At 50.0% G+C, this 23382-nt stretch overlaps 1 protein-coding gene across 1 annotated transcript; it reads right to left on the bottom strand.

The window, feature by feature from the left end:
* Positions 1-1339: 1339 nt before the first annotated feature.
* Positions 1340-21845, bottom strand: Ifnlr1 (interferon lambda receptor 1). The gene is made up of 7 exons (XM_051171866.1): positions 21780-21845; positions 17906-18029; positions 9362-9546; positions 6923-7068; positions 4324-4483; positions 3919-4049; positions 1340-2829 (listed from the first exon to the last, which is right to left on the bottom strand). Exons 1-7 carry the CDS (start codon positions 21835-21837, stop codon positions 2032-2034), a joined length of 1602 nt encoding a protein of 533 aa, XP_051027823.1. The 5' UTR covers positions 21838-21845; the 3' UTR covers positions 1340-2031.
* Between the last annotated feature and the right edge of the window lie 1537 nt (positions 21846-23382).

Genomic DNA, 23382 nt, shown 5'->3' with positions numbered 1-23382 from the left:
CTCAGGAACTTTTGTTTCGATCCTTGGGTTTCCCACAGGCTTTTTGTCAAAGGCCTAATGGCTGAAAGGAGCTGGGATTTAGAAGGACCTAAAGGCACAGGCTAGATGAGAGAGTAAACTTTGGGAAATGTTCTTTTAAACAATTAAGGTGGACAAGCAGGAAGTAAGCGCATAAAGCGAGGATGCTGTCACGATCATTTTGAAGGATTTCTGACAGAGCCTCCACCGAGCAGCTCAGCTGGGTCTTGGCTGGGACATTTCCGGGAGCTGGTCCTGCGCTTGCGCTATGGGCGTCTTCACGCATGCTCATTCGTTCTTCTGGGCTCAGTGAGACGGTCAAGCATCATTTCAGGGAGACCCCAGAGAGGCAGGTGAGTGTTGTGTGTATATGTCCCAGAGGTGGCCGCAAAGACCTCCTGTCGGTTTGAACAACTCTAGGAAGCCTTGGGGACTCACATATAAAGTCACTAGAGCATCCAGGTGACTTTAAAAAAAAAAAAAAAAAAAGAGTCTTGCCTTGGTGTTCTTTGGGCCCTTTGTTTGAAACAAGGCAGATAATGTAAGGAGGACAGCGCTTTAAGAACTTTTTGTTAGCCGTGACACACCTTCTACGCAAAGCCACTGTGTGTATATCAGCTCAGCGAGGCTACTGGCCTTGGAGGGGAGGAGCCTAGGACCCCGCCCCCCAAGGGCCTTTGACAGTGAGTTGGAGAACCCCTGCATCAAATGACCTTAAGGCAGCATTTCTCACCCTGTGGGTCCCGACCCCTTTGGGGAGATCAAATGACCCCCTTTCCAGAGGTTGCCTAAGACCATTGGAAAACAGAGACACTTACATTACCATTTATAACCGTAGCAAAATTACGGTTAGGAAGTGGAAAATAAACAAGTTTATGGTTCGGGGTCAGCACAGCATGAGGAACTGTATAAAGGGTCAAAGCATTGGGAAGGTTGAGAACCACTGCTTTAAGGGGTGCCCTTACATGGGGTCTGCAAGGCTGTGGCTTTATGCAAGTCTTAACACTGCACAGCCCCATGGGTAAAGCTGCTGTGGGCTCTTTTCTGCATCATGGACTGTTTAGATCCTCAGCCACAAAGACTTTGGTTCTATGAGCGACAGCTGTGCTCACCTGTAAGCCAAGGACACACACTGCAGAGCAAGGACAGCACACCCCCCCCACCCCCCGTTTCCAAAAGGCATTAGTTTCTCAAACACTAGAACCTCATTATGACCACAACAGTAAAACAAAACTGTCACAATGCCATTCAAACAGGACACCAGGCCAGGAGTGCATTTCTGCCCTGCCCCAACAAATCTGGACCTTGGAGGGTAGACCGCGTTTGAAAAAGAAACAAAGTTGATTGGGTTCTGGTTTCAGGGGGGACCTTGATGAGAAGGTATAAGGGTGGCAAGGAAGAAATGGGGTGACCTAGGGGGTAGTCAGGTTGGAAGGTAGGGGTCTCCCAGGAGTCTGGACAGATGGAGGATTCTAATGCATGGACAGTACAGATGACATTGGTGGCCCCCAAAACTCCCTGAATCTTTACCATGCCCACGTGACAGCAGCAGAGGAGGCATAGAGATTAAGAGTGGCTTGCTGAGGTTACTACTGGCAAACCGCAGAGCTGGGATTTGGACCCAGGTCTGTTTTGCGCAGCGCTACGCATGACTTATGGACTAGGGCGTGTCTGCCCTTGGTGTCCACAACTACCTGGCTTCACCTGTTTCATTTGGTCCAAAGGGTGATTTTCCACCAGGTCTGTCATCCCAGGGACAATGTGGGCAGACTGGAACTCAACATGTCTCTGACCACAGCGCCATCCCTTTCGCAGGTCACCTACAGCAGGTGGGTCATTGGAAATGCTGACATCTTACAGCTCACTCCAGTGGCCAAGAGCCTCTGAGTGATCCACAAAGAATGGCCAGGACCTTGGCCGGCTCAGGAAGGGACATGACTTGTGAGTCTTGGAGGTGTCTCTGGTCCCTGGAAAGTGCAGTGAAGATGGCGTGAGTGGAGCACTGGGGCTAGCTCACCTGGCCATGTAATCTCCCAGCATCCCAGCCCTGACCTCAGTCCTCCGCAGGCTTGAAGTGCCCCAGCAGCTGGTGCTGCTGTCCCTGGGTTCTGATCCCCAGTCATCTTCCTCCTCCTCCTCTTCCTCCTCCTCTTCTTCTTCCCCCTCCTCTTCCTCAGGTTTGCTGACCCAGCAGAAAGTCAGTGTCTGAAGAGAAACTGGGGAATCCCCAGGAACCAGAAATTTCTGTGGGGACAAGGACCCCCCAATTCTCCATCCGGAGAGGTCATCTTTCAGAAGCTCTTCCCCGGTGCCCGAGTCCTCAGAAAATTCCAGGCATGGGAGAGCCTCCTGGTGTCCATCCCCACTAGGCTCCTGCTCTGGCTCTTCCTTGTCCAAACTGCCGGAAGACCCAGCTTCATCTTTAAGCAAGGAGTCCACAGTGCTGGGCCAGCTCCTGCCTGAGGAGTCCGAGGCAGAGGAGCCTTTGCTCCCAACTGGGGTTGTCCAGGGCCCCCCTGAATCCACCCCAGATTCATCTGCCTCCGAGTGCCCCATAACCTGGAACTGCTCCTTCAGGAAGAGGGGCTGTTCCAGGTAGGGCTGGACGCTGTCGCTGTCGTCGGCATCCTCATCTTCATCCTCGGTGCTGTCCTTTTCTGATCCTGTCTGTAGTGTGGCAGGGTCCCGGATTCGAGGAACTGGTCTGATCCTTATGGTCAGTTCCTTTTGGGGATAGATGGTTAAGTCATCTGGGACCTCAGGTCCGCTGGGCTGAAAGGCTGCCATTGGGTGTCTGTATTCAGAAAAGTCCTGTTGTAGGAAGGAGAGAGGAAAAAAGATGATTCGGGGTTCTTGAGGCATGGCTAGTTGAATCTGGGGCCCCCTAACAATAGTCCAGATGGGTTTAAGTGGAAGCTGTTTCTTTAGGAGGCGTTTCCAGGAAACTCCAGGGCCAAGCACAGCTCAAGAAGGGGTGCTGATTTGAAGGAGGGCTGTTCTCTAGCAAAACCCTTAACTGGTCTGAGGAGCCTTTGTACACACGTACCTCAGAGCTTCCCCACTGAGGCGGAGGAGAGTGCTTGGATTATTATGGGAGACACAGATGGTGTGGGAGATGCCATCGACATGAGAGATGCTGCTGGTGTGGCAGCTGCTGCTGACCTCCATAAATACACAGCCTCAGGGCTGGGTCAATGCACTGACCAGCAGAGGTCACTGCCCAGGCAGTTAGCCGGGCGTGTGTGTGAGTTCACTAAAGGCCTTTGAAGCTACTCCCTGTTATGAGACAGGGACACAGGGGACTTGATCCTCAAAGGCCCTTACTTCCTGTGGACCTGTGATCCACCTCCTCTCTGACCTCTCTAGGCCTCTCCCTTCCCCCAGGTAGCTCCTGGATTCTGATAGAGGACTCAGCACCCCAAGACTGACCTTGGTCAAACTGTAAACTAACGCTTTTAATCCCAGCACTTGGGAGGCAGGGGCAGGCGGATCACTGTGAGTTCGAGGCCAGCCTGGTGTACAAAGTGAGTCTAGGACAGCCAAGGCTACACAGAGAAACCCTGTCCTCGAAAAACAAACAAACAAACAAACAAAATCAAACTAAGCATTTTGAGCCTTAATGCCCCTCATCTGTACCACCTCCCATCGCACACACTCTGGCCTTCTCCTCTCCTGGGTCTCAGGGCTGGGTGCTACTCTTTGTACCCTGGTGGGCAGGTTTGCTGTTGGGTGTGGGGCTGCCAGGGTGGGAACTTAGACACTGAGGCATGATAGGCAATGTTACCATCTGGCCCACTCTGTTGGAAGCACCGGAAATTAGCCCCACTTCCTGCTTCTCAACGCCTGCCCCCCACTTCTATACACCCTCCATGCCTTCTATGTACCCCAGACATGCCGTACCAGTGCTTGAGGCATCTTCACCCACTGAAACCAGGGGTTCCCTTCCAGTCTCTTCCAGACCACACCTGCTGTGGCAGCTGCTACCAGCAGAGGCAAGAGTAAGGGCAGTGCCAGGACAGGCCAGCTGGCCCCTAGGGAGGAGAGAACACACAAACTGCATAGGAACAATGGCCTTAGTCTGCCCGCCCCCCACCCCCGCTGCGTTCCCAGGTGCTTCAGGTACCATCCCACTCACCCCTAGGAGAATTAAACCTATTCTGGTGGAAGCCAAGGCTCAGAGAGGATATATAAACTACCCAAAGACACACACAGTCACTGTGGTAGAGCTGGGGTTCTCTGTGAACTCGTCTCTCAGTTTATACTTTCACCCATTCATATCACGCAACTTGGCTGCTTTGCACCCACCTGGGGCCTTTAGGAAGATGCAGCTGGACTCAGAGAAGAGGCTGTACTTGGGGGCAGTGAAGGTATAGACTGTCCGGGCGCTGAGGCAGTGGCGCCCGCTAGCACCTTGCTGGAGAGGGATGAGCACTGGCTGGCCGTGTGGAGTGGCAGGAAACAGGGTCTGTTTGGAGAAGCAAAGCAGCTGTGGGGTACACGCAGAGCTGATGGGCACAGGCAGTGAGGTGGCCAGGTGAGGTAAGGTGGGGACCCGGGAACTTTTCAATTCTCCTCATACAGAACACTAGGGGTTCATTGCCCCCCCCCCCCCCCCCCGTGTAGCTCACCAAAGGGTCCCCACTTCAAGAAGAGTTTCTACAGGTTCCCAGCCCTCGGGCCTCCCAGTCTGCTGGGGGTGAGGGTCATTGAATCATTGCAGGCTCAGAAGTTGCCCCAGCTGCCCAGGGAAGTCCCAGGTGGGGGCAGGTAGCTAGTGCGAACGGAGATTTGCCCTGAATACAAAATGCCTATTAGTTCCAAAGTCAGAGGAGAAAAAAGAAAGGCAAACAGCTCAGCGGTTGTATTATTTCCCAGCAATATGCTATGGGATAAAGGGCAGGAGGATCTCTAGTTCCAGACCAAAAAAAAAAATTAAAGTCAGGTCTGTAATACCAACACCTAAAGGTGGAGGCAGGAGGATCAGGAGTTCAAGGTCATTCCTGGCTACATAGCAAGTTCAAGGCCAGCCTGGGCTATAGGAAGTCCTATCCCAACTACCTCCCTTCCCCTCAAATCTAGCCCAACGTTTAATTTAATGAGGAGTATTTTAAATGACTTGGGGGCCAGTGAGACAACTTTAGTGACGTTGCTTGCTGCCAAGCCTGATTGATCTGAGTTCAGTCCCTAAAAAACAGCAAATGGAAGGGGAGAACCAGCTTCACAAAGTTGTTCTCTGACTTCCAGACACAAGCTGTGGCCTACATGCCTGCCCTGCCCCCACGGACTCTCTCACACACACAAAATAAATATATGCAATTAAAAGTTAAATGACGCACATGTCTCATATTATGTTTCTGTTGGACAGCTCTAGTTAGGCTATTAATTTTTTTATTGACTTACAAACATATATTTTATTTTATTTTATTTTGAGACAGAGTTTCTCTGTATAGCTCTGGCAGTCCTGGACTCACTCTGTGGATCAGGCTGGTCTCGAACTCACAGAGATCCACCTGCCTCTGCCTCCCAAGTGCTGGGATTAAAGGTGGGTGCCACCATCGCCCGGCCCATTATACACACATTTAATCCAAGCATGGTGAGATGTGCCTGTAACCTCAACATTCACACAGGAACCTGAGGCAGGAGGACTGGGTTTGGGCTAGCCTAGACTACATCATGAGACCTGGACCTGAACGAATTGTGTGTGTTGGTGGGAAGGCAGGAGCCACCTTACGTTCACATCCTGAGGATCAGAGAATGTTAGAAGAATGCAGAATAGTCCCTGCTATGGCCGTTCTACCCCACTGCCTACTTGTATAAATGGGAGCCTTGCAAGATGTGCTTTCTTCCATATTGTCTGTGAGTGGCCACTTTTTGAGTTACAGCTGCAGAGCTCAGACCACGTGGCCCGCAAGTGGCAAATATATTGCTGGCTTATTTGTCTGTCATAAATGAATATTCAGTCCTGGTCCTGGTAGGTGCTGGAAACAGGTCTGCTGCTGGATGCCCAAAGAGCCATTCGTGGTCACCTCTGGCCGCTTTTTCTTGGCTTGGAGCTGCTCATCTGGATTTTCAGAGCTTTCTGAAATCAATCTGGTAATTTGGAGAATCAATTTCCTGCAGTCCAAAATATTTTAGTCAAACTTTTACTGGGTGTGTGTGTTGGGGGGAGGGGGCGGGGGAGAAATAGCTGGCATGGGGAGGAGACTTCACTCAGTGAAGTGTTTTCTGTGCTAGCATGAGGACATGAGTTCGATCCCAGGCACCCACATGAAAAGATGGCCACGCCTATAATCCCAGAACTAGGCAGTCAGGAACAGGAGGAACATCACCCCTGGGCTTGCTGGCCATTTAGCCTAGCTTAATCTAGAGCACCTGGTTCACTGAGAGACCCTGTCTCAAAAAATAAGGTAGAGCATTCATCCGAGCATTCGGATCTTTGTGAGTTTGAGGACAGCCTGGTCCGCATAATGAGTTCCAGGCCAGCCTGGGTTACATGGAGAGACCCTGTAATAAATATAGATGAAAAGTAAGTGATGATAATACATTGGGCCTGCCATATGAACCCACATACACATGGATATTGACTGGCACACTCAAATGCACACATCCCTGGGCTTGCACGCCTCCCCCACTCACTCGGGGATAAGGCTCGCAATTTTCAAAAGGATTGAAAACTATGGTGCGGTTGAGACCTGTTCCTTGAAGGGCAAAGTGCCTCGTGCTCCATCTCGTGGGTAGAACACTCCCATTGAACAAGACGTTGCCCAGGCCTTGGGTGCTGTCCACCATCAAGGGCTGACTGGAGTCAGGAAACAATGGAGGGCCTCTTGGAGGACAGTGCAGGAGGTGGTGTCAGAGGTGGGGAGGAGACCTGGCTGGGGACAGCACAGGCACTCTTCCTTACCTTGTTTCCCACGCCCTCCTTCCAGAATTTCACCTCGTACTTCAGTTCCATCGAGGAAGGCATGCAAGGAGGCAGCTGGTAGGTGGCGTTGACCCTTAGCATCTTCTCCATCTGGGTGAGCTCAAGGGTGGGAGGGGCTAGCTCCACTGTCAGAAACAGGATTGGGCCAGTCAAAAAAAACAAAAAACAAAAAACAAAAAAACCTCCAGGAACCCAGTCTCCATAGTCTTGTCTCTGTCCTGCCCATAGCATTTTTCAGATATCTGCTGTGCTGCAAGCCCCTTACACCTTTGCACTGGCCTCTCGCTGACCCTGGATTGCAGTACAATCCCATGTGTGTATGCATGTGTATGTGTGGGTGAGCATGCCAGTCAGTGACCCTCCCATTGATCTCCACCTTATGTTTTGAGTCAGGGTCTCTCACTGGTCCTGAGGCTCATTGAAGCATTTGATTTCTGAACTCTTTCCCAAGCCTTCACTAATTCATTAAACAAAACAAAACAAAACAAACAAACAAAAAAAAAAAAACCCTAGACCAGATGCTGAAACCTTTTAATACAGTTCCTCATGTGGTGGTGACACTCCAACCATAAAACTTCATAACTGTAATTTTGCTACCGTTATGAATCATAATGCAAAGATCTGATATGTGACCCCTGTGGGGGTCGTGACCCACAGGTTGAGAACAGCTGCCCTAGAAGGTACAAGTTGCCAGGATACACTATTAGTAGTGGGTGGCTGTCGGATGAGAGTCTGGACCCTTCTGACTTTACCCAAGTCTAGGCGAGGAAGGGGCATCGTCACAGGAGACTGTGAACACCAGACGGTAACCTCACAAAACTTAGGTTTGCCTCTTGCTGTCCCAGAGAGAAGACGATATATGGGGGTGGGGAGGTGGGTCAGTCAAAGATGTCCAGGGAAAGCAACCCAGCACAATGCACCTAGACACGACACCAGGTGTCCCACATGGGTGGCTCTTCAAGCAGCCGGCAGAAGACCCATAATTCCTGAGACTCATTTGTCCACAGATGCATTGACACCTGGCCTTTCGAGTATGACATCAAAGAAAGCTGTTGATTTCATTTCTGCTGACAAGACAGAGGCTGGCAAACCTCCTTGGCTTGCGGGTGCTATGGCCAGTGGTGGGGAAGGAAGCCTGCCTTGGAAGCGGCATGCAAAGTTCTCCTCCGGGTTTTCAGGAGAATTGTCCTATGCCAACCTGAGTGGCGTTTGTCTCCCTGGCTGGATTTAAAGCTGTTTTGGACCAATGTCCCCATTTCCCAGGTCTCCTCTATTTTTATTAGTGTTACCGTTCCCCTCCCACACTTTATATGGGGAACAGAGATGGTTTCCTTCAGCCTCGCCGGTTCATAGGTGCAGGAATCATGTTGAGAAGTGGATTACACCCCCTCCACCTGGCAGTCTGGTTCAGACACTGCCTGGGAGATCTTGGAATTTGAGTTGATGTTATAATAAAAGGCAACTTTGGTGGGACATTTACATGGGGTGAATGAGTTCTGTACTTGCAAAAGAGGTGAATTTGAGGGCCGGGAAGAAAACCCACGGCAGGTGGAACCGTGCACACGGCCAGTCAGCTGTCACTGTTGAGCAGAAAAAGGAATTTCAGCTGGGGTTTAGAACCTTAAAGTGGTGAGTTTATCCTTGGGCCCTGTAGAGGAGCCCAGGGCTTTGAAGAGCAAAGGGCTGTCTGCTGTTGGTAACAGAAGACACAGAGCAGAGGGGATGGTGTTGAGACGCCAAATATGATTAGGACACGATTGTGTCACTTCCGGTTTGAAGAAGTCAGGTAGGCATGAGGAGAAACGCAGCACCGAGGGACCAGGGGCCTCAGCCTGGCAAGCAGAATGCGCTCAGAAGTTCATTCTGCCCTGGTCTATGGTGAGGCCCAGGCTGAAGGGCGGTGGGGACTAGGGCAGAGAGGCCGTTGAGCTCCCTGGATCTCTGGCCTGGAGAAGCCAGTCTGGCCTACCTGGCAAGTTCCTGGTCAGTAAGAGGTGTTATGTAGGAAGAAAGAGATACTCAAGGAATGACACTAGAGATTACCCTATGACCCCTACATGCACACATGCGTACATGTGCACATACATGAACACACATTGACACATTAATGCACACACACACACACACACACACACACGATTATTGTAATGGACCATGTTTTCACTTAACCTCTCCATTAAAAGGGCCTACCTTTAAAAATATTTATTTGTGTGCATGTGTGCATGTGTGTGTGTGCATGTGTGTATGTGTGTGTGTGTGCATGCATGTGTGTGCAGAGAGCAAAGGAGGCCAGAAGAAGGTGTCAAATTCCACAGGACTGGAGTTATAGTCTCTTGTGAGCCGCCTGACATGGGTCCTGGGAACCAAATGCTGGTCCTCTGCAAAAGTCGCATGTGCTTCTTCAGCCTTGGGACCTACCTTCAAAAAGGTACGCCAGGTACTTGGACTCCACCTGTCGGGACCTGCCACATGCAGACACCGCCTGCACTCGCCCTTTGAACTTGTTGTACAGATCCTGTTTCTTCAGGCACATCAGGGGACACACCCGAGCCTTGATGCCCGCACACTGCTCCACTTTTCGCCAACGGCGGGGGTTGGGATAGCTGAGGGAAGAGACCGAAGAAGTCAGGCCACCGACTCACCTCTGGGCTAAAGGACCTACCAAATATTTATCCCACCCTCCCAGCCAGATGCTGCTGGTCCAGCTGCCTGCCCATCTCCTGAGCCAGACAGCCACATGTGGATGAGCACCCTGCCTTTGCCCCTTACTCCCAGTCTTCTATCTGCAGTTCTTCCTCATAAGGCTGTGGTGGAACCTCGTTTGCTAATGGCAGCGGGTGTTTCCTGTGTGTTGGCTTGCTCAGGCATCTAGAAGCCACTCTCTGTACGCCAGGGGCCACATCGGGTGCTGATGGATGTCAGAGGGGAACATACAGGGCTTCATAGAACTGCAACATTCTCAGAACACAGAGGTCAAAGAAGTGATCTAACCCAGGCACTATTCCAGGTACCGAGGAGTCAGCGAAGGGTGGCAGATGAGATCCTGCCTCCCCAAGCTCCTCAAAGCTGATGGGAGGGAACAGGGGGCTGCCGTCACAACCACAAGACGAATCCAGGAGCTTAGCAGATGTAGTGATAAAAATGCTTTCAAAGGGCAGCTCAAAAAAAAAAAAAAAAAAAAAAAAAAAAGGCCAGGGAGATGGGACTCTCCAGCGAGGAGGAAGACGAAACTGGGCAGTGGAGTGGGAGAGCAAGAGAGCAAAGGCCTGAGGCAGCGCGCTGGGTAGGTCTTGTCAACTTAGTACAAGCCAGGACCATGCAGGAAGAGGGAACTTCAGAGGAGAAAATGGCTCCATCTGATTGGCCCGTGGGCAGGTGGGCGGGGCGTTTTCCTGGCCAATGGTTGATGTGGGAGGAAAAAGCCCACTGTGGGCGGTGCCACTCATCAGCAGGTGGTCCTGGGTTGTATAAGAAAGCAGAGCGAGCAAACCATGAAGTGCCAGATGTAGGTAGCGTTCCTCCATGGGTAGCTGCTTCCGTTCCTGTTCCCAGGGTCCCCTCTGTGAGTTCCTGCCCCGACTTCTCTTAATGACCCACCGTGATCCTGACATGGAAGCCAAATAACTCCTTTCTTTCTTGAGTTGCTTTTGGTCCTGGTGTTAATTGCAGCAATGGAAAGGATACTAGGACGGATGGGCAGGAGTTTGGCATATCCAGAGAGATGCAAGAAGGCCAGAGAGCCAAAGCCCGGTAGGTAAGGGCGGGTGAGGCCAGGTGGCCAGGGGATGGGGGGCCTGGGAGGTGGCATCAGGTCCAGGGACCTTGCGGGTCTTGGTTAAGAATGTGAATTTATCCCAAGTGTGATGGAAAGCCACCGGACGCTTAAATGGGGACTGCTCTGGTTTGAGGGCAAGTGTTACGCCAAATGAATGCTGGGATTTAAACCCCGAAGTGATGCCTCCTGGGTATTAAGCCATGAAGACAAGAGGCCTGGTAAGGATGGCTATCTAAAGATGCCTTCAGAGAGCTGTTCGGACACCCTGACTCTTCCACGAGAGGACACAGGGTTGGCATCTCTGTTGTATAAAGACAGAGTGAGAAGGCCTGATCTTAGGAGTGTCTCTCTTCAGATACTAGATCTGCTAGTGCTTTGACCTTGGGCTCCGTAGCCTCCAGAAATACGAGAAACAAATGGTTACTATTTCTAACTCACCCAGACTAAGGTGAGCATCAAGAACAGGCTGAGGCACACTGAGTGGGATTAAACTTATAATTGTAAAAAGTCACCCCTGGAGCTGGCATGATGGTCCCACAGGTAAAGGTGCTTGCCACACAACCCTGGTCACGTATGTCTGATCCCTAGAACTCATGTCAAGATGCAAGTAGAGGCTGGGTATGGTGGAGCAGACCTTTAATCCCAGCACACATATAGGCTGATGATCTCTGTGAATTCGAGGCCAACCTGGTCTACATAAAGAGCTCCAGCCAGCCAGGGCCAAATAGTGAGGCCCTGTCTCTAAGATAGATAGATAGACAGATAGATAGACAGACAGATAGTAAGTTTATGGACAGATAGCTTATAGATAGCATATAGATAGATAGATAGATAGATATAGATAGATAGAAAAGAACCAACCAAATAAAAACCAGCAGGCAGCAGAGGGATGGTGGCACTCGTCTTTAATCCCAGCCCTTGGGAGGCAGAGACAGGTGATCTCTGAGTTCGAGACTAGCCTGGTCTACAGAGCAAGTTTCAAGACAACCAGGGCTACACAGAGAAACCCTGTCTTGAAAATCAAACAAACAAAATGAAAGGAAAAGAAAAGAAAAAACCCAATACACACACACAGACACACATGCATGCGCGCGCGTGCGTGCGCGCAGGAACACACACGGGAAGGAGAACTGATCCTACAAAGTTATCCTCCGACCTTCACACACTCGCTGTGACATGCACACGTGTGTGCACACATACACCACTAATACATTAAAATGCTTTTTCAAAGATGACTGTGGAAGCAGAGTAGGAGGCTGCAGCAGTGAGAGAACAGGCGGCACAGAGAGCAAGAGCAGGTGGATCCAGGGGACACTTAGGAGGTGAAACCTGTTGAATGTGCTCAGAGCCTGGAGGCGGAGTGTGCGGGGCAGGAAGTCAAGCATGTTCCTGGACTTGATGAATGAGCCCTAGGGGATCAAGGAGGCTAAGGCAAGGGTGATGCAGAGGTCAGCATCACCAACTGGGGACCAAGTGTTCAAAACCTGAACCTACAGGGAACACTGCTCAAACTACCGCAGAGGGTGGTTCTGGTTAGGTCCTCGGGCAGAAAGGACACCCGCTGGTACTGTCAAGTAGAGGGAAGGAAGTCCCTCTTACATAGTGGCTGGACACTTGGCTGAATTGTGTTCTAGCATTTTGTGTGTGTGTGTGTATGTGTGTTTTGTTTGTTTGTGTGTGTGTGTTCTAGTGTTTTGTCAAAAATAAACATTAAGAGAGCTGAACTTGAATATTTACCTGAAGAAATCCTAAACAAATTGTAGAAAGTATGGTCCAATTTTAGCTTCCTATAAAATGTGAGAAGTTGTTAATGTAAAAAAGAACCAGGGCTGGGCGTGGTGGTGCACACCTTTAATCCCAGCACTTGGGAGGCAGAGGCAGGTGGATTGCTGTGAGTTCGAGGCCAGCCTGGTGTACAAAGTGAGTCCAGGACAGCCAGGGCTACACAGAGAAACTCTGTCTCAAAACCGCCCCCCCCCAAAAAAGGAACCAGAATTTGATGATTTGTAAAAGCCCCAAGTCTCAGTTTATCCATACAGCAAAATGAATGAATGAATGAATGAATAAATAAATAAATAAACAGCTGGGTGTGGCAGTGAATGCCCAGCACTTGGGAAGTAGAGGAAAGAGGATTGAGAGTTCATGGTTATCCTCAACAACTCAGTGAATTCAAAGCTAGCCCGGGCTACATGGAACCCTGATTAAAAACAAGTGTTCTCAAGAGAACATCAACATTGTGGCTGAAAGATTCTTCGATAAAGAAATCATGGATTTTGAGACAGGAGAAATGGCTTAGTGGTTAAGAGGATCTGTCTGTCTGTCTGTCTGTCTGTCTGTCTCTCTCTCTCTCTCTCTTAGTTTTTTTCACTTTATACATTGTTTCTCTGTGTAGCCCTGGCTGTCCTGGAACCCTCATTATAGACAAATACCAAACTTAAGAGATTTGCCTGCCTCTGCCTCCCAAGTGCTGGGATTACAGGCGTGCTCCACCAAGTGCTAGAGCATGTGTTAACTCTTGCAGAGGACCCGGGTTCAGGTCCCGGCACCCACATAGCAGCTCACAACCACCTGTGACTCCAGTTCCAGAGGATCTGACGCCCTCTTCTGGCCTCTGAGGGCACTATACTGGAGTGCTTACATACACATACAGGCAAGACAAGTACACACATGGAAATAAATAAATATCTTAAAAAGAGAATTACAGGTGGATGCAATACATGGATGCAGTCAGCTCCCTCAGCAGAAAACACAACTGCAGGTGGAATTAATCCGGTAGACTTTGACTGAAGGGACAGAGACTAAAGAAAATGAAGTTGGCCAGAGGGGACAAAAGAGTTATTTGCGTATTAACTTGCATTTTTATTTAGGACAAGGGAAGATGGACCATGGAGGTGACTGAGAGGTCAACAGTGGGTGAAGGCAAGGTTGTCTTCCCAAACTTCGGGACCCAGTCATCTCAGGGACAGGGCTGCCCTAGGGAAGGGATAAGGGAAGAGCCAGCCAGCCTACTGGGCTCAAAATTCAGGGCAGCCAGCCCAGTAGGCCCAAGGCTGAGGTAAAACACATTATTTCCGGGGCCTTAAATGGAGCCAGGTGTAGATGGAGTGCACCTCTGGTCCCAGCACTTGGGACTCGGAGACAGGAAGGTCATGAGCCCCAAGCCAGCATGATCCACATTTTGAGTTCTAAGCCAGTTTAGGCTACATAGAGAGATCCTGTCTAAAATAAATAAATTATATATATATAATCAGCAAAACTGGGCAGCATGGCAGACGCTTGTAATCCCAGTATTTGAGAGGTAGAACCTCTCAGTTTGAGGCCACTCTGAGCTACGGACTGAAACCTCATCTCAAAAATCAAATAAGCAGGGGCTGGGTTTGATTTTTGGCTTAGAGGGGTTAGCGGTTATGAGTACTTGGTGCTCTTCCCGAGTACCCATTTCAGACAGCTCACGGTCACTTGTAATTCTATTTCCTGGGTATCCAAACCCTCCTCTGGCCTCCATAGAGAAAGAGGGGGAGGATCTTTTTTGGGGGGTGGGTGGGCTTTTGTTTGTTTGCTTGCTTTTGGTTTTTAAAGATGGGGTTTCTCTGTGTAATCCTGGCTGTCCTGGGACTCACTGTGTAGACCAGGCTGGCCTCAAACTTAGAAATCCACCTGCCTCTGCCTCCTGAGTGCTGGGATTAAAGGCATGTGTCATCATCCCCAGCAATAAATATTTTTTTTTAAAATCAATTAAACAAACAAACAAAAAACCTTACTGGAGGCTGCTTCACCAGGTTTGACTGCCACCTGCTGCTCTCCTCAGAATGGATGCATTTATCTCACACCTGCCCTACCATTTCAGTTTAGATGCACATGACTTCATCTGGTTTTGAGGTCCACCGACAGAGGGTAATTCTGTCTCAGCATGAGTCATATTCTAAGTTACGCCCACACCTCAGATAATATTTAGGTGCAACTTTGGACTTATAGTGCGTGCTGGAGTGAGGAAAGACCTTTGGGGCTGTTGAGACACAGCGGGTGCACTTTGTCTGCGAGGAGAACATAGCAAGCGTATGCAACAGCCATAGCAAACTGATACACACCCCAAACTGGGAAGAACCCCGAAACCCACTAAGGGGAAAACAGAGACACAAGACAGGAGAAATGGCTCAGTGGTTAAGAGCCTCTCTCTCTCTCTCTCTCTCTCCTTTCTCCCCCCAACTTTCTCTCCCAACTGAAATACTACTAAGTGATGAAGAAGAAACGAACAGACGCATGCAACGATATGAGCACACCCCAGAGAGGTGCTAAGCAAAACCAGTCCTGCACAAAAGGAGGACACTACACAAACTCGCTTTCTCTCTTGGCAACAAGGACCTTATACAGTAGTCAGCCTGGTCTGGAATTCACTATGTAGTTTATGCTGATCGCATACTCAGGACAATCCTCCTGCCTCAGTCTCCTTAGTTCTGGGATTACAGGCATGGTGCACCACATGGTCACAAGTCCATTGATACGAACTTTGGGAACACGCAGCAAGGCTGATCCCTAGTGCCAGAGGCAGATGGGCAGCTGTCCAGACCTGGGGGTTGGGGACCGAATGTCAAATGGCCTGAGAGAACCTCTGTGGCTAGTGGAGGATGCTTTGTACATTCATTGTCCGGGAGGTTGCCCGGATACTTCCCCGGGGAGCATTTTGTTCTATCGCTATGCATACTTTAACTCAAAAGTGCTGTCTTAAACAGAAAACATGAGCTCAGCCAGGGAACAATAAATATGGCACTTCCACTTGCAACCTTGTTAGACAGATCTTAAGAAAAACTAGCTCAGCTGGCAAAGTGCTCGCTGCACGTGCCCGGTGACTCAAACCCAGTCCCCCAAAACCCACGTGGAAGGAGAGAAATGACTCCATAAAACTGTCCTCTGACCTCCATACTGAAGTGAGGAAAGACCTTGTTGAGACACAAGAGGTTGCATTTCGTCTATGAGAAGAAGTGAGTTTGGGGGAGTCCCTTGACCCACACACATGCCATGTACACCCCTAACTCATAAATAAACATTTAACATGGCAAATAATCCAGAGCAGGAAGGCACATGGAATTAAAAGCAATCAATAGCGAACTCTATATTGTTTGGAGAACAGCATAAATGAACAAAGGATATACACATTAAACAACTAAATGGAATGTTCTAGAAAAAGACAACCACCTAAGGGAGCAAAAGCCCACCAAACACAGAAAGGATGGGAGTTCCTGAAGAAGAAAATCAAAGCAAAAGAACAGAATGAACAACCAAGGGAATTTTCTGTATTAAAAACAAGACTCAGAATGAGATCTTGCTAGAGACTCTGAACACCTAAAGACGTCAGCTCAGTCCTGTGAAATCAGCAGATCCTAGAGCAGCAGTTCTCAACCTGTGGGTTGTGACCCTGGAGGTGGGGGATGGGGGTGGGCACTGAATGACTTTTTCACAGGAGTCGCCTAAGACCATCGGAAAACACGGGGATTTGCATTCTGATTCATAACAATAACAAAATTACAGTCATGAAGTAACAGCAAAGACAACTTTATGGTTGGCTGGGTCACGGCAGCACGAAGCACTGTATTTAGAGGGCTGCAGCATGAGGAAGGTGGGGGGACATGTACAGGAGGTTCTCCGACAGACTTTGGGATAAAGGAAACGAGTAATGAGTTGTTATAGGTTCCTCTAAAACTATCCTCTCCCATCACCAGGACAACTAAGATTGTCATATAAAAGAAAGAAACACAGTCAACAGGAGAAACTAAGCAAAAATCCCAAAGAACAACTGAGTTTGGGTGGAAAGTGCAAGCTTGAATGAAAGCATCCGTCCTTCTATCTGAACGGTTACACACATCGCGTCTGCAATCGACACCACTGTCCACAGCAAAGCTGAAGCCAGAGAGCTTGGAGAGCCCAGCGCAGCCACAGCACAGAGTCTGATCTTTAAAGCCCTTCCTCCGGGAGCCGGAGGTGGGGGAGGTAGGGGGTGGGGGATGGGAGGGTAGGGGGATGGGGGGGCTGGGGGATGGCGCAGGCCTTGAGTCCCAGCACTCCAGAGGCAGAGGCAGGCGGATCGATGTGATTTCAGGCCAGCCTGGTCTACGGAGAGAGAGTTCCAGGACAGCCAAGGCTATACAGAGAAACCCTGTCTTGAAAAAGCAAACCAACCAATCAACCAATCAACCAAACCAACCAAAAAACCAAAACCAAAACCAAGAGTCAAAAAAAAAAAACCTTCCTCTGGGTTGGGTGTGTAGCTCAATGGTCACGTGCTTGCCTAACATGCATGAGGGTTACTGGATTTGATTCCCAACAAGGAAGGAGGGAAGGAAGGAAGGAAGGAAGGAAGGAAGGAAGGAAGGAAGGAAGGAAGATAGAAGGATTTAAGTTGGGCGTGGCTGAAAGATGGTGCATTAGTTTCCCTTTTCAGACTCCTCCAGATTAGCAGAGACAGCCTGGGCTTCCAAGATCATACCCTGCAGCCCTGTCCAGCTCAATGACCAGGTTCCATAGGAAGCAGAACCAGATCCTTGGCCACTTGAATCTCACTCATTAGCTAGAATGACCTTTTTGGTGGTTTGAGTGAAAAAAATGTCCCTCATCAGCCCAGACATTTGAACATGTGGTACCCTGCTGGTGACGCTGTTTGGGGAGGCAGTGCCACCTTGCTGGCGGAAGGACATGCCTGGGGGAGGGCTTTGAGAGTTTCTAGTCTCTCTTCACTTTGTGTCAGAGATGCCAACTTCCCATTCCGGCCCCTTGCTGCCGAGTTTCTTCCACCACCATGGACTCCCTTCCTCTGCAGGTATAAGCCGAAATATAAACTCTTTCTTCTATAAGTTGCCTTGGTTGTGGTGTTTTATCATAGCAACAGAAAAGTGACCACTACAGACTCCAAATAATTCTGTCCCCTGGTGTCTTGGCCCTCACAGCTTCACTCAAGCCTTACTCCAACGTTACACAAAGTTTCATACACCATTCTCCATGGAGTCGCTCTCCTACCACCTCTGAGCCCTATCAAAAGCCCATCCCCAACAAGGACCTGCCACATGCCAACTCCCAGTAATGAGGAGAACTTCTGAGTGCTGACCACATAGAGTGCAACTAGCCCAGGGAAGCCCCCTCCTCCCCTCCCCAACGTCTCCATCTCCCCACCCATCAGTGTGGAGGCTCCCCTATACCCTTGGTAAGTCACGGAATAGGTCACGTCTGGGGGGCTACCAAGCCCTGGGAGCCACGTCAGGTATACAGTGAAGTTCTGGGAGAGCAGTGTCACATTTCTGGGTGGGGCTAGACAGGGCCTTCCTGTGGGAGAGATAGAGGTCATGAAACCTGGAGCTCGTTCTTGGCTGTGCTTGGCACAGGTATTAACAGCTAAAGAAAGAGAAAGAAGCCTGTTAGGGGTTTGGTTCCTTGGCACCGGACCCAGGAGCTGCCAGCTGCTCTATTGCAGCCCCTTCCCTTCGCCAGCCCTCAGTGTCCCATCTGTGCCACGAGAGCAGATTCTACCTACTCTGATACCTGAGGGTAGGTTCCACTTGATTGCCATGAGTCAGGAGCCAATGAATGACGTCATACCCCTCCGGGGACCCCAGAAGATTCTTGGAGCAGGCATTCTGTTTTTGTTGTTCTGTTTTTAAATTTTAATTTATTATTAGTGTGTGTATGTGCATGTGTGTTTGTGCCTGCATGACATGTCTGTGTGGGTGTGGATGTGTGCGTGCCATTGGCACACATGTAGGGGGTCGCCCTGTGAGCCCAATGCCCGTCACTCATGCGAGAGCCACAAGGATTTGCCAGGGAAAACGGATTTCTTCTGCGAGGGGCAGCTGGTTCCTAGGTCCTAGGCACAACTGGGTCCTAGGCACTCTGGCAGGTACACGAAGTATCCTACGTGTCCCGGTCTCATCCCGAAATGCCCCCCCCCCCACGGGCTTATATTTGTAATGTTTGGTCCCCAGCTCTTAGTGCCATTTTGAAAGCTGCGATGCCTGTACGAGGTGGGAGCTGCCTGGTGGAATAGGTAACCAGGGCATCAGCCTGTGAGCATTATATCCAGCCCTTGTTCTGGTCCCTTTCTCTCTGCTTTGCGTCCAGCCCAAGAAAGCAACCCTCACCACATTCTCTGGCTGCCGTACAGTAAAGTCACTCTGCCATGCCTTTCCTCACCATGATGGCCCTAGGCCTCCTGAAACCCTGAGCCCCAGCATATTTTTTCTCTTCTAAGTGACTTCCTTCAGGTGTTTTGTCCCAATGGAAAGGGAATTAAATCACATGAAATCCACATTAAAAGCACCATGGCTGGCTGGCTCCCTTTGCAGCACCTTCAGGGACAAGGTCGGGTGTGGTCGCATCCCTTCCTACGGGGAGGGTAGCTTCTCAGAACGTCCGTGTCAGCTTCAGTCCTGCCTCCCACTTAACCCTCGTTCTCTTACTCCAAGGAAACTCCAAAGCTTTTACTGGAACTCCAAGAGGCTCCCCAGTATGATCCATACCTCTTCCTGTCCCTCTCCTCTCCAGTCATGCCGGCCCGTGGCTCTTCCTAGTTTGCTCCCAGCTCTGAGTCCTTTGCACATGGTCTTTCCAACTCCTGGACAGCGCCCCCTGGCTTCCCTGACATTCCTTCGATGGCATCTCCCCTCTGTGACATGTTCCCTGGCTACCTTTTATTGGCCTCTCCCTACCTCCTCCTTCACAGATAACTAGCTGTACCACTAATTACCTCAGCTGATTGCTTCCTGCCCAGGCTTCCTGCCCTTCCTCTGCCTTCGAAATCAAGTTCATACTCCTCATCCGGGTGCCTGAGGACTTGTTTGGGTGGCCTGGCCACCTGGCGGAGGACCCGGGCTCACAGGCTCACACAGCTGAGGATACCCTCTCGCTTGAATGTCTTTGAACCTTGGTGTCTTGGGTTGCCTGGAGTTCACCATCTAACCTTTGAGAGATTTTATTCAAATGCCACTTCCTCCAGCGGCCTGCCTTGCCATCTCTAAGAGGAGATGCTGATGATGACAACAGAATAACAACAGCCCCTGTGTATTGGGTTGTAACTTCTAGGTAGCTGAGCCGAGCACTTTGAGTATTCTAGGAGCTTCCCGGAACAGATGGGGAAACCAAGGCCTTCTCAGATACTCAAGTCTAGATTAAGGCGACTCTCAGGTCTGAGCTCTGGGCTAACTTCCTCTTCCAGTTTCTCCTGGGGCTCAGTCTTATTCTGTCTAGTGATCACTTAAAAAAAAAACCAAAACAGTTTTTTGTTTTGTTTTGTTTTGTTTTTTGAGACAAGATTTCTTCTTGTAACCCTGGCAGTCCTGGAACTTGTTCTGTAGACCAGGTTGGCCTTGAACTCAGAGATCCATCTGCCTTTGCCTCCAGAGTGCTGTCACTACCACCCGGCTTGACCACTTTTTACATGTATGGTTTGTTTGTGTATGTGTGTGTGTTCACACGCACAAGCTTCTATGTGGAGGTAAAGGACAACTTGCAGGAGTTGATTCTTTCCTTCCACCCTGCAGACTCTGGTCAAGGACCACTACTCTGAGCTACCTTGCCAGCCCCCCTTTGACTACGATAGAGACTATGGCTCACTCTGTATCCTAGGCAAGCTGGGAAGGTGGGATGATTCTCTTGACTCAGCACCTTGGGTCCTAGAATGACAAGCATGAGCAACCACGCCCATTGGCCACGCTTCCCATGTTCCTCAGTGTGTCAGGGAACAGAAGGGAATGGCTCCTTCTCCTGCCCCCGCCCCCAGGAGCTCACAGTCACATGGAGAATTCAGTCATGTGACTCGCGATGGAGATCGACCCATACATTTTTAGGCACCAGGCAGGATAAACCCACCTCTACGCAATGTCTCTCAGCTCAACCCCATGCCTGGGGGTGTCTATTTCTATCCTGTCCTGTGCCCTGAAGCTGATTCATTGAGAAGCTACCACTGTCCTTAAACCTAACTCTCAGTCTGCCAGGCAGGAACCCAGCAGGAGGCCAGTCGGTGCCTAAGCCCCTTAGTTTTAAGCCACCTGTGAGCAGGACAGGCCCAAAGTTCGAGCTTAGTCACAAGGGAAAAGTCACAGTTTAGATTGGTGTGGTGCTGTACAAAATGTCACTCAGTCCCCAGGACAGATCACTCCTCGGGGCAGGTGTCACTCACACCCTTCGTGTGTGTGTGTGTGTGTGTGTGTGTGTGTGTGTGTGTGTGTGTGTGTGTGTGTGTGTTAACTAAGCCAGTTTGTGTTGAGGCTAGAACAGGACCCTCATTAACTTAAAACACTGCTGGAAAACGGTGGGCATGAGTATACCCAAGACTCAGCCTTGCTGTTTTGCCCTGTGTGTCCCACTGTGGGGTACTTCTAAGGCCACCTCTTCAGTGCTCAGTTTCCCTCGCCTGGAAATGCTGGAAATGCTGACTATCGGGCTCCCGGGACAACTGGGCTGAAAACCTTAATGAGAGCACAGTGTCCAATACAAAGAAGCAACCGAAGATAATATGGGCTTTCGGGAGCCCTTTCGACTGCCAGGCTAAGTCCACGAGGTACGCTCATGGCTACCTAGAGGGGTTCTCCATCCAGGGCAGTTGATCCGTGGAAAGTTGGGGTTCTGTGCTGGGGTTCTGGCCTCGGGTATTTTGTGTCCCACTGTCTTTTGTTTGTTTGTTTTGTTTTGTTTTTTAACCAGGTGAGAGACGAAGAGAAAAAACGTCCGGTTAAAGAGTCTCAAAGCAGGGACCAGATCACCCAAAGCTGAGTCCCGAGGAGAGGGAGGCCAGCTCCTGGTATGTCCCTCGCTTATAAGGGTCAATCAGGTTTGCAATGTGGGATTCGACAAATACAGTAAACACTTCCCGATGTCCCCGCCTCTGTCTCCAGGCCTATCTGGAGCTGCCTGGAATAAGGAAACCCAGATCCTTTCGTCGGTCCCAGTTTAGGATTGCTTCTTTCTGGGACCATGGAAACCCGCAGAGGGTGCACTTGGTCCCTGAGGCCCAGCACCACGTCCCCTCTCAGGACCTCGGGTGGGTGGCCCACCCTCGCCGTCCCCGCGGCCCGTGCTTACCTGGGGCGCTCTGCAACAGGCACAGGAACAGGGGCGCCCACCGGCCAGCCTGCCACATCTCGATCCCGGGGGGGGGCGGTCACCGGCGCCCGGTGCTCCGGCGCCGGCCGCCAGGCCCACCGGCGGCAGGTGACGAGGGCGTCGGTCCAGGGAGGCGGAGCCTCGGGAGGTGCCACCCAAGGGAATTCACTTAGGGCCGCCTCGCGTCGCCCGCCGTGGGTGGGGGCGGGGCATCAGTAACATTTTCTGTAAATCGGGCAAGAAATCCAACTCTGGGGTTCCGAAAAGAACTAAATAATCAGCACCCAGGGCAGAGTTCGAGGTCACCGGCAAATCTCCTGTTTTGCAGGAGGAGGGAGAAGGCACCCAGAGCGCCCCGCGAGTCTCCTAGCCGAGTTTCTGAAGGAATTCCGGTTACTGCCTGCCTACTTTAATCTTGAGGCTTGGAGGAGACTGTTCTTCTAAGAAAGGACGTCCCTTAAGACTTCGTTTTCTTCATTCCATCACTCCAAATGTTCTAACCGGGCAAGCGGGAGAGGCTGGTTTTTGCAAGGAGAGAATGGCTGAAAACCGCGGAACCACGGAAGAGAGAGCCGGCTCTTTCAAAGTTACTCTTCCTGTTTGCACAGTGGGGGCAAGGGTAGGACAACATTATGGGGTCCTTTTGTGTGTGAGGATTAAGGGTGCGGACCTTCATTTTCTGCCTTTTTTTCTCGGGGAGTGGGAGTGGGGAATTGGGAGGTAGATATCACCAAGATACATTGATACGTATATGGAATTGTTGGAGAATAAGTACAGGACAGAAAAAAACGACAAAAGCCAGACATTAGCTCAGGATTTTCTTGGTTTTCTGGGAGGTCAATAAACAGTTCAGTTTTTGTCTGGGGACCAATATTTAACACGAGTGGATCTATTTTGACTTCTTTTGGTTTTGTTTTTTGTTTTGAGTCTGCTCTGTTCAAGCCCAGCGCAATGAGAGGATATTATTATTATTATTATTATTATTATTATTATTATTATTATTATTATTATTATCATTACTATTATTATTATTATTATTATTCAGCTGAGACCAAAGTAGGTTGTTTTTTTGTTTTTTGTTTTTTTTTTAAAGATAAAAGAAAGCCTACAAAGCAGAAAAACACATCCTAAAAATATGAGCCCTTTAAGGTGGACACCTGTAATCCCAGCACTGGCATTAGATAGAGGCAGAGGAGCCAGGAGTTCAAGGTCAACCCAGACAATGTAAGCAATCCATCCTTATGGTCCATTTTCAGTATGAGGTGCTTAGGGCTCATCAGAGACAAGCAAGGGCACTAAGCTCCTGTCTCCTCAGTTGGTGCCTGCTTGCCTAGACATCCTCAATGCATGCTAGGGTTGAAAGGCTAGGGGTAGCCTGCCCGCCTGCCTGAGCCCACATATTAGAAAAGGAGGAGTTTGTGTCCTGAACCATTAGGATGAGGAATTTGGGGAGGGGGCAGTTCAGACATCAGGAACATTGTAACTATCTGAAGAATTCAGCCAGTAAGAACAAAGGAGGGCAGAGAAATGTGATTAGGGGCATAAAGACTGGTTTGGTGTTAAATTTTGTGTGCCAAACAGT

The sequence above is a fragment of the Acomys russatus genome, chromosome 29 (assembly GCF_903995435.1).
Source record: "Acomys russatus chromosome 29, mAcoRus1.1, whole genome shotgun sequence".
Lineage (NCBI taxonomy): Eukaryota > Metazoa > Chordata > Mammalia > Rodentia > Muridae > Acomys > Acomys russatus.
This window is presented reverse-complemented; position numbering and strand designations above follow the sequence as displayed.

Bases quoted from the DNA above. Each gene is read 5' to 3' on its own strand.
- Ifnlr1 (XM_051171866.1), bottom strand. From the start codon at position 21,837: ATGTGGCAGGCTGGCCGGTGGGCGCCCCTGTTCCTGTGCCTGTTGCAG. The intron at 9,547-17,905 runs GTATAGGGGAGC...CTCTTCCCTCAG, and splicing joins TATTCCGTGACTTACCAAGG to CTATCCCAACCCCCGCCGTT. The intron at 2,830-3,918 runs GTACGGCATGTC...TTCCTACAACAG, and splicing joins TGAAGATGCCTCAAGCACTG to GACTTTTCTGAATACAGACA.